Raw genomic sequence first — 14945 nt, 5'->3', positions numbered from 1 at the left:
TAAATGATTAGGGTTAAGTGCCTTGCTCAAGGGCACATCGACAGATTTTTCACCTAGTCGGCTCGGGGATTAGAACCAGCGACCTTTCGCTTACTGGCACAACGCTCTTAACCACTAAGCTACCTACCGACTAACGGCTCCATTACTGGACTTATTTGTGCCTCTGCATCCTTATTCCTGATTTGGTATATCTATAAATATTGAGATCACTTCATCAACAAATGTTCATGTATTTTAGATGCGCTATTTATTCAAGCCACACGTCAATTGTGTCGTTCAGTCGCACACACCTCTTATTATGCCTGTGTGCTATTACCAGTGTTGAGTAGCCTTACCTATCAATTATAATAATCATAGCTGCCTGCTGTCTGGCCGTTCCGAACTACCGGCACGACGACGACGACTCCATCAAAACACATCATTCCACACTGCCATCAGCACAGAAATCAAGAGTAATAATAGAATTATGACAGAAATAACCGTCTGAGAATTTGAGATGTGCATGGTTATTTGTATAGCCGAATGGACATTAGTATTCAAATACTTGTGTGAGTATTTATTTTTGTTTATTTTGACACTGAAAAGTTTTTAAAAATTGTTCGATTCTAGTTATTTTAACTTTATTGAAGCAGGGAGTCACCATTGAGACCAGGGTCTCTTTCACAAGGGAGCCCTACATATATAATTTAATATTAAATACCATATAAAACAAGTAAAATACAGCACAACACAAATGTTCAAGAAAAACAATGACATTCCTCAATTAGAAGGTCCCCAATCAATATTTAAAATTGCCCGAGCTGTACCAGATCATCCAGTTGTAATGTATTTTGTGGTTGGTTCCAGCAATGAGGTGTTTAAAAAATGTTTAAAGCACATTTACCTAGTTCGGTGGAGACCCAAGGAACCTCAAGCGTTGTGAACGGGTTTGGTATCTCATGTTTTTATATTTTAACAGCAAAGTTAGGTAAGACGGAAACTTCTGTATGAGATTTTTGTAAACAAAAAGGGAATAGTGAAGTGATCGAAGGGACTTTAATAGTCCAACTCGACGTGTCCCCCCCCAAAAAAAATGGTCGGTGTGCAGTTTGGATGCTGGAATTACAGTGCCTTCGGAAAGTTTTCAGACACCTTGACTTTTTTCACATTTTGTTACGTTACAGCCTTATTCTAAAATTGATTTATTTTATTTTTATATCCTCAACAGTCTGCACACAATACCCCATAATGACAAAGCGAAAACAGGTTTTTAGAAATGTTTGCACATTTTATAAAAAATTGGAAAATGAAATGTCACATTTACATAAATATTCAGACCCTTTGCTATGAGACTAGAAATTGAGCTCAGGTGCATCTTGTTTTCATTGATCATCCTTGAGATGTTTCTACAACTTGATTGGAGTCCACATGTGGTAAATTCAATTGATTGGACATGATTTGGAAAGGCACACACATGTCTAAATAGGGTCCAACAGTAGACAGTGCATGTCAGAGCAAAAACCAAGCCATGAGGTAGAAGGAATTGTCCGTAGAGCTCAGAGACGGGATTGTGTCGAGGCACAGATCTGGGGTAGGGTACCAAAAAATGTCTGCAGCATTGAAGGTCCCCAAGATCACAGTGGCCGCCATCATTCTTAAATGGAAGAAGTTTGGAACCACCAAGACTCATCCCTGAGTTGGCCGCCCGGTCAATCTGAGCAATCAGGGGAGAAGGGCCTTGGTCAGGGAGGTGATCACTCTGACTGAGTTTCAAGCTGACAGAGCTTGAGAGGATCTGCAGAGAAGAATGGGAGAAACTCCCCAAATACATGTGTGCCAAGCTTGTAGCGTCATACCCAAGAAGACTCGAGGCTGTAATTGCTGCCAAAGGTGCTTCAACAAAGTACCGAGTAAAGGGTCTGAATACTTACGTAAATGTAATTGCATTTTTATTTATTGTATTTTTTTAGCAAATGTTTTTTGCTTTGTCATTAGGAGGTATTGTGTGTAGATTGATTGGGAAAAAAACTAACAATTTAATCCATTTTAGAATAAGGTTGTAACCTAACAATAATATTAATATAATAACATGCCATTTAGCAGACGCTTTTATCCAAAGCGATTTACAGTCATGTGTGCATACATTTTTGTGCATGGGTGGTCCCGGGGATCGAACCCACTACCCTGGCGTTACAAGCGCCGTGCTCTACCAGCTGAGCTACAGAGGACCACAAAATGTGGAAAAAGTCTGAATGCTTTCCGAAAGCGCTGTGTAGTGGATGAACATGCCTACAGGAGACTTTTGAAGTAGCCTTTAATCAGATTAAAACATTGTGACTGGTCGTGTTTATGCCACACATAAAAGGTAATACATTAAAAAAGTTAAATCACAAATATTTAGGGTTATATTGACGTTTCGAGGTCGAGGAATCGCCACTTGGATAGGAAAGGAGGCGTGTTAAGAAGCTTTCCTGAATAACTGGGCCTGCTTGGAGCATAGGACTATGGGAGAATGATGATCCGTATCAGAAGTAAAAATACAGCCAGACCGTCCTATACTGTACCTTTTTCTAGACTTTATAATCTGTCTAAAGTAGATCCCCAACTGACCCAAATGGAATGAAACATTCAAATAACAGGGCTTTTGCGCCATTATTCAAATGCCATTTTTACTGCAGTTTACAGCCTAGAGTAGAATTGTACTCAATTGTACTCACTTGAAACAATAATGCAATATTCATTGCATTGTGGTGTTGTAGGCTAGTTAGTCTAGGTAGTACTCACTTGAAACAATAATGCAATATTCATTGCATTGTGGTGTTGTAGGCTAGTCTAGGTAGTACTCACTTGAAACAATAATGCAATATTCATTGCATTGTGGTGTTGTAGGCTAGTCTAGGTAGGATAATTGTATTGTCCCCAAGGCCATACAAATGTAATTACCTGTATAACAAATAACACCTTAAAGTGTACAAAACCTAGTGACCTCACCAAGAGATTTTAGCCTTTTGGTATTCCCACTTCTGACACCAATGTAGCAGGACCAGGAAGTGAGACCGGGTCACTGGCGTGAAAGGCAAACACCCTATGCATCGTGCCAATAGGGTTAACCCACTTGGTAGGAATTGTATCATGGCTCATATAGCGATGATTGTGACAGTATATAATGGTTTAGGAATGACAGTCACAGGGACTAGGGTTTGATGCCCACTCCTAATGACAGTCACAGGGACTAGGGTTTGATGCCCACTCCTAATGACAGTCACAGGGACTAGGGTTTGATGCCCACTCCTAATGACAGTCACAGGGACTAGGGTTTGATGCCCACTCCTAATGACAGTCACAGGGACTAGGGTTTGATGCCCACTCCTAATGACAGTCACAGGGACTAGGGTTTGATGCCCACTCCTAATGACAGTCCACAGGGACTAGGGTTTGATGCCCACTCCTAATGACAGTCCACAGGGACTAGGGTTTGATGCCCACTCCTAATGACAGTCACAGGGACTAGGGTTTGATGCCCACTCCTAATGACAGTCCACAGGGACTAGGGTTTGATGCCCACTCTAATGACAGTCCACAGGGACTAGGGTTTGATGCCCACTCCTAATGACAGTCACCGGGACTAGGGTTTGATGCCCACTCCTAATGACAGTCACAGGGACTAGGGTTTGATGCCCACTCCTAATGACAGTCACAGGGACTAGGGTTTGATGCCCACTCCTAATGACAGTCACAGGGACTAGGGTTTGATGCCCACTCCTAATGACAGTCACAGGGACTAGGGTTTGATGCCCACTCCTAATGACAGTCACAGGGACTAGGGTTTGATGCCCACTCCTAATGACAGTCCACAGGGACTAGGGTTTGATGCCCACTCCCTAATGACAGTCACAGGGACTAGGGTTTGATGCCCACTCCTAATGACAGTCACAGGGACTAGGGTTTGATGCCCACTCCTAATGACAGTCCACAGGGACTAGGGTTTGATGCCCACTCTAATGACAGTCCACAGGGACTAGGGTTTGATGCCCACTCCTAATGACAGTCCACAGGGACTAGGGTTTGATGCCCACTCCCTAATGACAGTCACAGGGACTAGGGTTTGATGCCCACTCCTAATGACAGTCACAGGGACTAGGGTTTGATGCCCACTCCTAATGACAGTCACAGGGACTAGGGTTTGATGCCCACTCCTAATGACAGTCACAGGGACTAGGGTTTGATGCCCACTCCTAATGACAGTCACAGGGACTAGGGTTTGATGCCCACTCCTAATGACAGTCACAGGGACTAGGGTTTGATGCCCACTCCTAATGACAGTCCACAGGGACTAGGGTTTGATGCCCACTCCTAATGACAGTCACAGGGACTAGGGTTTGATGCCCACTCCTAATGACAGTCACAGGGACTAGGGTTTGATGCCCACTCCTAATGACAGTCCACAGGGACTAGGGTTTGATGCCCACTCCTAATGACAGTCCACAGGGACTAGGGTTTGATGCCCACTCCTAATGACAGTCCACAGGGACTAGGGTTTGATGCCCACTCCTAATGACAGTCACAGGGACTAGGGTTTGATGCCCACTCCTAATGACAGTCACAGGGACTAGGGTTTGATGCCCACTCCTAATGACAGTCCACAGGGACTAGGGTTTGATGCCCACTCCTAATGACAGTCCACAGGGACTAGGGTTTGATGCCCACTCCTAATGACAGTCACAGGGACTAGGGTTTGATGCCCACTCCTAATGACAGTCACAGGGACTAGGGTTTGATGCCCACTCCTAATGACAGTCACAGGGACTAGGGTTTGATGCCCACTCCTAATGACAGTCACAGGGACTAGGGTTTGATGCCCACTCCTAATGACAGTCACAGGGACTAGGGTTTGATGCCCACTCCTAATGACAGTCCACAGGGACTAGGGTTTGATGCCCACTCCTAATCCACTACATTGGTGTCAGGTGTTGAAGAGCACCATTTTGAAAGCATGTCCCAGCTGAGTTTTAGTCCCAGTTCATTTGTTTTAGGCTAGCGGTGCTCCTGTCAGGTTTCTGTACTGCACATATGATGGCAGAGTATGCTAAACAAAGGTGCACCTGATTTGATACAAATCATCATGATGTCATTCTGCCAGGTAGGCCTACTTTGCTGTCAACATTTTAATTGGAAAAGTTTTTTGTGGAAAAACTTTTGAAAATGATTTTCAGCATGCATCGCAGATTTTATAGAGCCGATAGGCTATAAACAGTGAGGGGGGAAAAAGTATTTGATCCCCTGCTGATTTTGTACGTTTGCCCACTGACACAGAAATGATCAGTCTATACTTTTAATGGTAGGTTTATTTGAACAGTGAGAGACAGAATAACAACAACAAAATCCAGAAAAACGCATGTCAAAAATGTTATAAATTGATTTGCATTTTAATGAGGGAAATAAGTATTTGACCCCCTCTCAATCAGAAAGATTTCTGGCTCCCAGGTGTCTTTTATACAGGTAACGAGCTGAGATTAGTAGCACACTCTTAAAGGGAGTGCTCCTAATCTCAGTTTGTTACCTGTATAAAAGACACCTGTCCACAGAAGCAATCAATCAATCAATCAGATTGCAAACTCTCCACCATGGCCAAGACCAAAGAGCTCTCCAAGGATGTCAGGGACAAGATTATAGACCTACACAAGGCTTGAATGGGCTACAAGACCATCGCCAAGCAGCTTGGTGAGAAGGTGACAACAGTTGGTGCGATTTTATTCGCGAATGGAAGAAACACAAAAGAACTGTCAATCTCCCTCGGCCTGGGGCTCCATGCAAGATCTCACCTCGTGGAGTTGCAATGATCATGAGAACGGTGAGGAATCAGCCCAGAACTACACAGGAGGATCTTGTCAATGATCTCAAGGCAGCTGGGACCATAGTCACCAAGAAAACAATTGGTAAAACACAACGCCATGAAGGACTGAAATCCTGCAGCACCCGCAAGGTCCCCCTGCTCAAGAAAGCACATATACAGGGCCGTCTGAAGTTTGCCAATGAACATCTGAATAATTCAGAGGAGAACTGGGTGAAAGTGTTGTGGTCAGATGAGACCAAAATCGAGCTCTTTGGCATCAACTCAACTCGCCGTGTTTGTAGGAGGAGGAATGCTGCCTATGACCCCAAGAACACTATCTCCACCGTCAAACATGGAGGTGGAAACATTATGCTTTGGGGGTGTTTTTCTGCTAAGGGGGCAACTTCACAGCATCAAAGGGACGATGGACGGGGCCATGTACCGTCAAATCTTGTGTGAGAACCTCCTTCCCTCAGCCAAGGCATTGAAAATGGGTCGTGGATGGTTTTCCAGTATGACAATGACCCAAAACACACGGCCAAGGCAACAAAGGAGTGGCTCAAGAAGAAGCACATTAAGGTCCTGGAGTGGCCTAGCCAGTCCCAGACCTTAATCCCATAGAAAATCTGTGGAGGGAGCTGAAGGTTCGAGTTGCCAAATGTCAGCCTCGAAACCTTAATGACTTGGAGAAGATCTGTAAAGAGGAGTGGACAAAATCCCTCCTGAGATGTGTGCAAACCTGGTGGCCATCTACAAGACACATCTGACCTCTGTGATTGCCAACAAGGGTTTTGCCACCAAGTACTAATTCATGTTTTGCAGAGGGGTCAAATACTTATTTCCCTCATTTAAAATGCAAATCAATTAATAACATGTTTGACATGCGTTTTTCTTGATTTTTGTTGTTGTTATTCTGTCTCTCACTGTTCAAATAGACCTACGATTAAAATGATAGACTGATCATGTCTTTGTCAGTGGGCAAACGTACAAAATCAGCAGGGGATCAAATACTTTTTTCCCTCACTGTATGCACATAGCAACATGGTCTAGGTAAATGCGTCAATTCAACAGAGCACTGATGTTTCAGAACCATGGCCAGCGACCACTATCCAACGCGGGAGAAAGAGCATTTGTTATAAAATAGTAGTTTCATTTGTGTTGCACCATTGTTCTTACATAATATAACCATATACAATTTCAGTAGAAACTGCCATCCCCACGGCCTCCACAATGGATCAGTCCACTCGCAGGCACAAATCAGATTTTTTATTTCTTATTTTTTTGCTACTGCTTGACTAAAGCAATCTTGGTCGACCAACAGCCTATCGACCAAACAATCGACCAGTCGACTAAATTGAGTCAGCCCTAGTTATTACACAGGTGCACCTTGTGCTGGGGACAATAAAAGGCCACTCTAAAATGTACTGTTTTCACAATGCCACAAATGTCTCAAGTTTTGAGGGAGCGTGCAATTGTCATGCTGACTGCAGTAATGTTCACCAGAGAATTGAATGTTAATTTCTCTACCATCGTTTTATAGAATTTGGCAGTACGTCCAAACGGCCTCACAACCGCAGACCATGTGTAACCACGCCAGCCCAGGACCTCCACATCCGGCTTCTTAACCTGCGGTATCGTCTGAGACCAGCCACCCGGACAGCTGAATTAACTGGGTTTGTGCAGAAATTCTTCCGTTGTGCAAACTGTCAGAAACCGTCTATGGGAAGCTCATCTGCGTGCTCGTCATCCTTACCAGGGTCTTGACCTGACTGCAGTTTGGCGTCGTAACCGACTTCTTAAGTGGGCAACTGCTGACCTTCGATGGTCACTGGCACGCTGGAGAAGTGTGCTCTTCACGGATGAATCCCGGTTTCAACTGTACCGGGCAGATGGCGTTGTGTGGGCGAGCGGTTTGCTGATTCAATGTTGTGAACAGAGTGCCGCATGGTGGCGGTGGGGTTATGGCATGGGCAGGTATAAGCTACGGACAACGAACACAATTGCATTTGATCGATGGTAATTTGAATTCAGAGATGCCGTGACGAGATCCTGAGGCCCATTGTCGTTCCATTCATCCGCCACCATCACCTCATGATTCAGCATGATAATGCACGGCCTCATGTCGCAAGGATCTGCACACAATGTCCCAGTTCTTCCATTCCCTGCATACTCCCCAGACATGTCACCCGTTGAGCATGTTTGGGATGCTCTGGATCGACGTGTACGGCAGCGTGTTCCAGTTCCCGCCAATATCCAGCAACTTCGCACAGCCATTGAAAAGGAGTGGGACAACATTCCACAGGCCACAATCGACAGCCCGATCAACTCTATGCGAAGGAGATGTCACGCTGCATGAGGCAAATGGTTTTCTGATCCATGCCCCTACTTTCTGTTACCAACAGATGCATATCTGTATTCCCAGTAATGTGAAATCCATAGATTAGGGCCTAATGAATGTATTTCAATTGACTGATTTCCTTTATATATGAACTGTTGCTCATAAAATTCTTAGAAATTGTTGCATGTTAAGTATATGTTATCTGGATATTCATTTAAAAAAATGGATGATACTATTCGAATAGTGAAATTATTTCAAACCCCCCATCCCTACTGAGAATGCACTATAGGTGGAGGAGCCCCAGAATCCTGTTTAAAGGATCAGCCTAGGTTAGCCGATAGCGGTTTTAGCGGAGGTGTTTGAATGGACGTATTCCAGCTACACTAAGTGTTTTGGTTCTGGCATTGCTGTCTGTATAGTGAAATGTATGTGTTGTACACAACAGATGGCTTCTGCCCACACAGTGTAGTGGCCCTGTTTTCTCCAACTCTGCCGTTGCACAACGTAAGCCCACCTCTGACCTTTTTTTTTAAAAAAGTGTTTGCCGAAAGCCTTGGACTAGGGAGCACGCTGTGCCAGGACATTAATACAAGGCAGTGGTTCTCAAATCGTCTCCTTGAGGACCCCCCAGATGTTTCGCAATTTTGTTGTAGCCCTGAACTAGCTCACCTTATTGACCTAGTCAAAGGCTTGATGATTAGTTGACAAGTTGAATCGGGTGTGCAACCTCTCAAAACACATGGCGTGGCTGGGGGTCCCAGAGGAGAGGTTTAAGAACCACTGGACCAGTGAGCGTGCCGTTCTAGGACTTTAATACACTTCTTCACCCCAAACTTGACCCTTTTTTGATTATTTTTCCTAGCTTCCCCAAGCGATGTTTACAAAGATTGCTGCCCATAGTGAGTCATGGAAAGAGCACTTTTCTGCTCTCTTTCTGCTTGTTTCCTCACTGTTAGAGATAAAATAAAGGCTATTGAGTAGCCAACACAGCCTTTATCATAGTCTTGTGATCAAAACAACATTTTCCAGCAGCTTTCGGGTTTGAGAAGCTTATCTTCCGTCACTATTGATACAGCTAGAGCCTCGAGTCAACATGGGTCATCCTTTAGGCACGTGCTATAACGACCTGTGAATAACTAGTGACTTGGTGAAGAAACTCATGACACAGACATACTCATATGATAAAGCGTATGAGCCATGCTATTCCGTTGGTCATAGCTTTCATATATTGGATGCCTTTTCGACGACAAGGACCAAGGAACCAAGACCAGGTCAATGGAGCACTGGTGTGTGGGTATTCTGGGTATTGTAGGCACTGGTGTGTGGGTATTCTGGGTATTGTAGTTTACCTGTCCTTTTGTACCCAGCACTGTGGTCAAATGGGTGTACTATTAGTCTCATCATGCTATCTCAACCAAAGGCCCATTCACCCGGAACCTTCTCCACATACAGCTGGTTTGGAATGATCTGATATTTACACATTCAGATGGAACAATTGTAAAGAATATGTTGATATGTTGATAGTTGCCAAGTAGATGAACTCCTATGCTTTATGAATAGTTCATGTCTACTGTGGCGTGTCCAACCAGAGAAGATGGGCCAGAGCTGATTTTTGTGTCGAACTCTTTAAAATCCTTTAACTCATTTAACTCTCTCCCCTCCCTTTCTCCCCCCGCAGTGCCGACGGTGAAGCCGGTTACCCTGGGGCCTGTGGCGCTGGCGGAAGTGATCGCTGGGCCTGTGTGCGTGCTGTGCTTCGTGCTGGTGCTGGTCTTCTACATCTGCCACAGCCGGGTGGGTGTGCATCACCGTGTGCCCAACGAGGAGGACCCCACCATGGATCACCCCTTCCTCACTGTGGGCTCCACCCTCAAAGACCTCATCTACGACATGACCACCTCTGGCTCCGGTTCTGGTAGGTTAGGTAGCCGTGGGGTTGGGGGGCTCTGCTCGTGCAGGACCGCTAATGTTTTATATTAAGTTTCTGTTTGTCTGTTTTGTATGTGCTGTATTAGTAACATAGCCTAAAGGTGTGTCTTATCTGCTAAGGCGTGGCTTCTTGTGTTGTGTTGCTTCTTTGTTTTATCTTTTTTGTGTGTGCAATTGTATCAGAGTGTACTAATTTTCAGTGCGTGCGCTTACCAGCATGCGTCTCTGTGTGAATGTGTGAATAACTCTGCCAGAGAGTGTAGCTACAGCACAGTGCTTAGAGATACCCAGCTGTGACATGATGGGGCAGATAGAGCTAGTGACTCCCTCCCTCAGTGAGTGTGTAGTGAAAGCAGCAGTTATCTTATCGGTCCATCTCTGGCTCAGATGGGCTCAGCCTCTGCCATGGTACAATGGGAGCAGAGCTGTGCGGGCGTCTAATGACAGGGTGGCGTTATCAGAGCGGGGCTCTAATGACAGGATGGCGTTATTGCCGCTGTGCAGGGCTCTAATGACAGGGTGGTGTTATCAGAGCTGGGCTCTAATGACGGTGGTGTTATCAGAGCTGGGCTCTAATGACAGGGTGGTGTTATCGGAGCGGGGCTCTAATGACAGGTTGGCGTTATTGGAGCGGTTCGTGGCTGTATTGACAGGGTGGCGTTATTGGAGCGGTTCGTGGCTGTATTGACAGGGTGGCGTTATTGGAGCGGTTCGTGGCTGTATTGACAGGGTGGCGTTATTGGAGCGGTTCGTGGCTGTATTCACAGGGTGGCGTTATTGGAGCGGTTCGTGGCTGTATTGACAGGGTGGCGTTATTGGAGCGGTTCGTGGCTGTATTGACAGGGTGGCGTTATTGGAGCGGTTCGTGGCTGTATTGACAGGGTGGCGTTATTGGAGCGGTTCGTGGCTGTATTGACAGGGTGGCGTTATTGGAGCGGTTCGTGGCTGTATTGACAGGGTGGCGTTATTGGAGCGGTTCGTGGCTGTATTGACAGGGTGGCGTTATTGGAGCGGTTCGTGGCTGTATTGACAGGGTGGCGTTATTGGAGCGGTTCGTGGCTGTATTGACAGGGTGGCGTTATTGGAGCGGTTCGTGGCTGTATTGACAGGGTGGCGTTATTGGAGCGGTTCGTGGCTGTATTGACAGGGTGGCGTTATTGGAGCGGTTCGTGGCTGTATTGACAGGGGTGGCGTTATTGGAGCGGTTCGTGGCTGTATTGACAGGGTGGCGTTATTGGAGCGGTTCGTGGCTGTATTGACAGGGTGGCGTTATTGGAGCGGCGTGGCTGTATTGACAGGGTGGCGTTATTGGAGCGGTTCGTGGCTGTATTGACAGGGTGGCGTTATTGGAGTGGTTCGTGGCTGTATTGACAGGGTGGCGCTGACAGAGCTGCTGTAAAACTTCTCTCACCCCCAGGCGCCAGCCCTGCCAGCCAGGAGACGTGGTGTGAGAACTGGCACACGGAAAGGACACAGTGTCATCTCGTTCCGACCAGAAATGAACAGCTCACCATCAGGACTGGCATGTAAACCCACACCTCTAGGCTACCTGGTTTTTAATTCAGAATCATCTTCCTGGGAATGTTTAGTGGGGAAAAGTGTGAATAAATATTTGGATGATTTTCCAGTATGGGGCAAAGTGGATTTCTGCGCGGTATCAAGAGATGTCCGATCTGGTGGTATCAAGAGATGTCAGATCTGGTGGTATCAAGAGATGTCAGATCTGGTGGTATCAAGAGATGTCAGATCTGGTGGTATCAAGAGATGTCAGATCTGGTGTATCGAGTGTCATCTTGTATCAAGAGATGTCAGATCTGGTGGTATCAAGAGATGTCAGATCTGGTGGTATCAAGAGATGTCAGATCTGGTGGTATCAAGAGATGTCAGATCTGGTGGTATCAAGAGATGTCAGATCTGGTGGTATCAAGAGATGTCAGATCTGGTGGTATCAAGAGATGTCAGATCTGGTGGTATCAAGAGATGTCAGATCTGGCAGACTGGCTAAGTCCACACCAACCCTATCAATGTTTCCTTGTTTCGGGCTTTTAGATTTGGATTTCATTGTGACAGTAGGATCATAAAGGTTGACCCAGCTCAATGTTTTGCTCTTTATCGAGGCAGGTAGATCAATCCACAGACTGCCTGGATTTTGTCGACATTAAGGTGGAGAGGGAGAGTGAGTGGGTTTAAGGTTTAAATGTCTTTATATTGTCTGAAAAGACGTAGCACAGCCATTTACTTTGATAACTTTTTAAACTGCCGTTTGTTCCAGGTAATTTTCATGTCTTCCTTTGGATTGAGTCTTTGCTGGTGTTTCTATGAACTGTACATTGCAGAGCAAGACCAGTTTTTCTAAAACACCTTCCTCTTCCTCCACCTCCTCTTCCTTCTCTTTATCTTCCCCTCTTCTTCCTCCTCTTCCTCACCTTCCTCCTCCTCTTCCTCCCAGGTCTGCCCTTGCTGGTACAGAGGACCATAGCCCGGACCATCATCCTCCAGGAGAGCATCGGGAAGGGCCGCTTCGGCGAGGTGTGGCGGGGCAAGTGGCGAGGCGAGGAGGTGGCAGTCAAGATATTCTCCTCCCGTGAGGAGCGTTCGTGGTTCCGCGAGGCCGAGATCTACCAGACGGTCATGCTGCGTCACGAAAACATTCTGGGCTTCATCGCCGCCGACAACAAAGGTGCAACCAATCACAGCTCACCTCTAAAGCGTCAAATCACTTTTGTAGGGGTGCATTTATTGGCTAGGACCTCTTTTTCCTTAAGGTCTGTCGTACCCCTCTATCAGTGATCTAGGTGAGGGCTCTGGTCTGTCGTACCCCTCTTATCAGTGATCTAGGTGAGGGCTCTGGTCTGTCCTACCCCTCTATCAGTGATCTAGTGAGGGCTCTGGTCTGTTCCCCTCTTCAGTGATCTAGGTGAGGGCTCTGGTCTGTCCTACCCCTCTATCAGTGATCTAGGTGAGGGCTCTGGTCTGTCCTACCCCTCTATCAGTGATCTAGGTGAGGGCTCTGGTCTGTCCTACCCCTCTATCAGTGATCTAGGTGAGGGCTCTGGTCTGTCCTACCTTTTCTGTCTGTCCGCTCTGGTCTCTTCAGTGATCTACCCCTCTATCAGTGATCTAGGTGAGGACTTGGGTCAATCACTGACATTGGACCTCCAGGTTTAGATAGGAGTACCCCTGATGGATTGAGTTGGCACACCTGATTACCCTGAGAGACATCACAGCCTCTGGTTAAAAAAAAAACAAGAAGGAAAAGTAGCAAGATTTGCACGGCTGCAATGTATTGCTTGGCTGAACCTGATGTAGTTTATCGGACAGTTCAACATTTTCATGCTTAACATGTGAACTGTTTGAATTGACAGTTACATAAACATGCCCTAGCGACGCATATTAATCAGACTTTTTTCCCTTTATCTGACTTTTATTAGTTTACAGCATTCAAACCGGTTTTTTCAGTTTATATCAGACACAAGGTCTCTTCTTACTGAGCCATACTTGTGTGTCAGTAAGGTGGACTGGACTGGTGCGTCAGTAAGGTGGACTGGACTGGTGTAGGCTTGTAAGGGTTTGATAACCATGAGAAGAGTCATAACAGCATATTTGGATGCAGTTTAGTGATCTCCGTGCAGAAACCCTGCTAGAGAGCCGGGGTAATAGTTGTCCAGCTGTTCTGAGCTCTCTCTGGCCATCTGGAGGTAACATCACATTGCTCTGAGGAGAACCAACTCACTGTGTTCATTAACCTCTCTCTCCTCTCTCTCTCTCGCTCTGTTTTTCTCTCCATCACTCCAATTACTCAACTTTTTGTCTTTGTACAAATCTCACCCTTTGCTCCGCTCCGCGCTCTCTCTTTCTCTTTCATTCTTTCTCTCTCTCTCTCTCTCTCTCTCTCTCTCTCTCTCTCTCTCTCTCTCTCTCTCTCTCTCTCTCTCTCTCTCTCTCTCTCTCTCCCTCCCCTCCCCCCCTCTCTCTCTCTCTCTCTCTCTCTCTCTCTCCCTCTCTCTCTCTCTCTCTCTCTCTTTCTCTCTCTCTCTTTCTCTCCCTCTCTGTCTTTCTCTCTAACCCCCTCCCCCCAGATAACGGGACATGGACCCAGCTGTGGCTGGTGTCAGACTTCCACGAGCATGGCTCTCTGTTTGACTACCTGAACCGCTACACGGTCACTGTGGAGGGCATGATCAAATTGTCACTGTCCACCGCCAGCGGCCTGGCCCACCTCCACATGGAGATCGTTGGCACGCAAGGTGAGTGACAGTCGCGTTGACCAATCATTCAGTGGGGACAGCAACGCCCACCAATCAGTGCCTGAGGACTTTGTTTGTTGAGAGATGGATTATTCCTTTTGATTTCATGTATAATTGTCATGTTTTAAAATCCTATGTTATAAACTATGTGGGTGACATGCATACAATGCATACAGTTAACTGCTAACATTTTTAGCCCATAGATGTCAGCTAATGTTTTTTAGCCCATAGATTTTGCAGTAATGTTCGTGTCACTCAAATATCACATGAATGCACATTAGACATTAGACAAAATGTATAGAATTGCAATAAAATGTGCTTTAAAACTGCAAAATGATCTCTGCACCCCATGACAAAATGTGTAGAATTGCAGGAAATAAACGTTAAACCTGCAAAATGTTCTCTCCACTAACGTATACGTAGGCCTAGGCTACCTGGAATGCTTGCTAATGTTGGCCTATAAATGTGCCCATTTGGGGATCTGATACTATTTCTGATTGGCTTTAAGCTCCATTACTGTGGACCTTCTCAAAGTAATTTTTTCTTCGCCTCAAACAGCAAGTAAACAAAGTCTGCCGGACCAAGTTATTTGTTGATTAAATGTTTCAAGTTCCTCGCA

General features: G+C 45.8%; 1 protein-coding gene across 2 annotated transcripts in view; it reads left to right on the top strand.

The window, feature by feature from the left end:
- LOC121549724 (TGF-beta receptor type-1) overlaps positions 1-14945 on the top strand; it is a 69214-nt gene that overhangs the window by 22289 nt on the left and 31980 nt on the right. For both annotated transcript variants that reach the window (XM_041861569.2, XM_041861568.2), the window contains exons 3-5: positions 9829-10065; positions 12529-12759; positions 14159-14326. In XM_041861569.2, coding sequence (XP_041717503.2) covers positions 9829-10065; positions 12529-12759; positions 14159-14326 — 636 coding nt within the window. The remainder of the gene's footprint in view (positions 1-9828; positions 10066-12528; positions 12760-14158; positions 14327-14945) is intronic.

The sequence above is a fragment of the Coregonus clupeaformis genome, chromosome 34 (assembly GCF_020615455.1).
Source record: "Coregonus clupeaformis isolate EN_2021a chromosome 34, ASM2061545v1, whole genome shotgun sequence".
Lineage (NCBI taxonomy): Eukaryota > Metazoa > Chordata > Actinopteri > Salmoniformes > Salmonidae > Coregonus > Coregonus clupeaformis.
The sequence above is the reverse complement of the archived record's forward strand: the minus strand, read 5'-3'. Positions and strand labels throughout refer to the sequence as shown.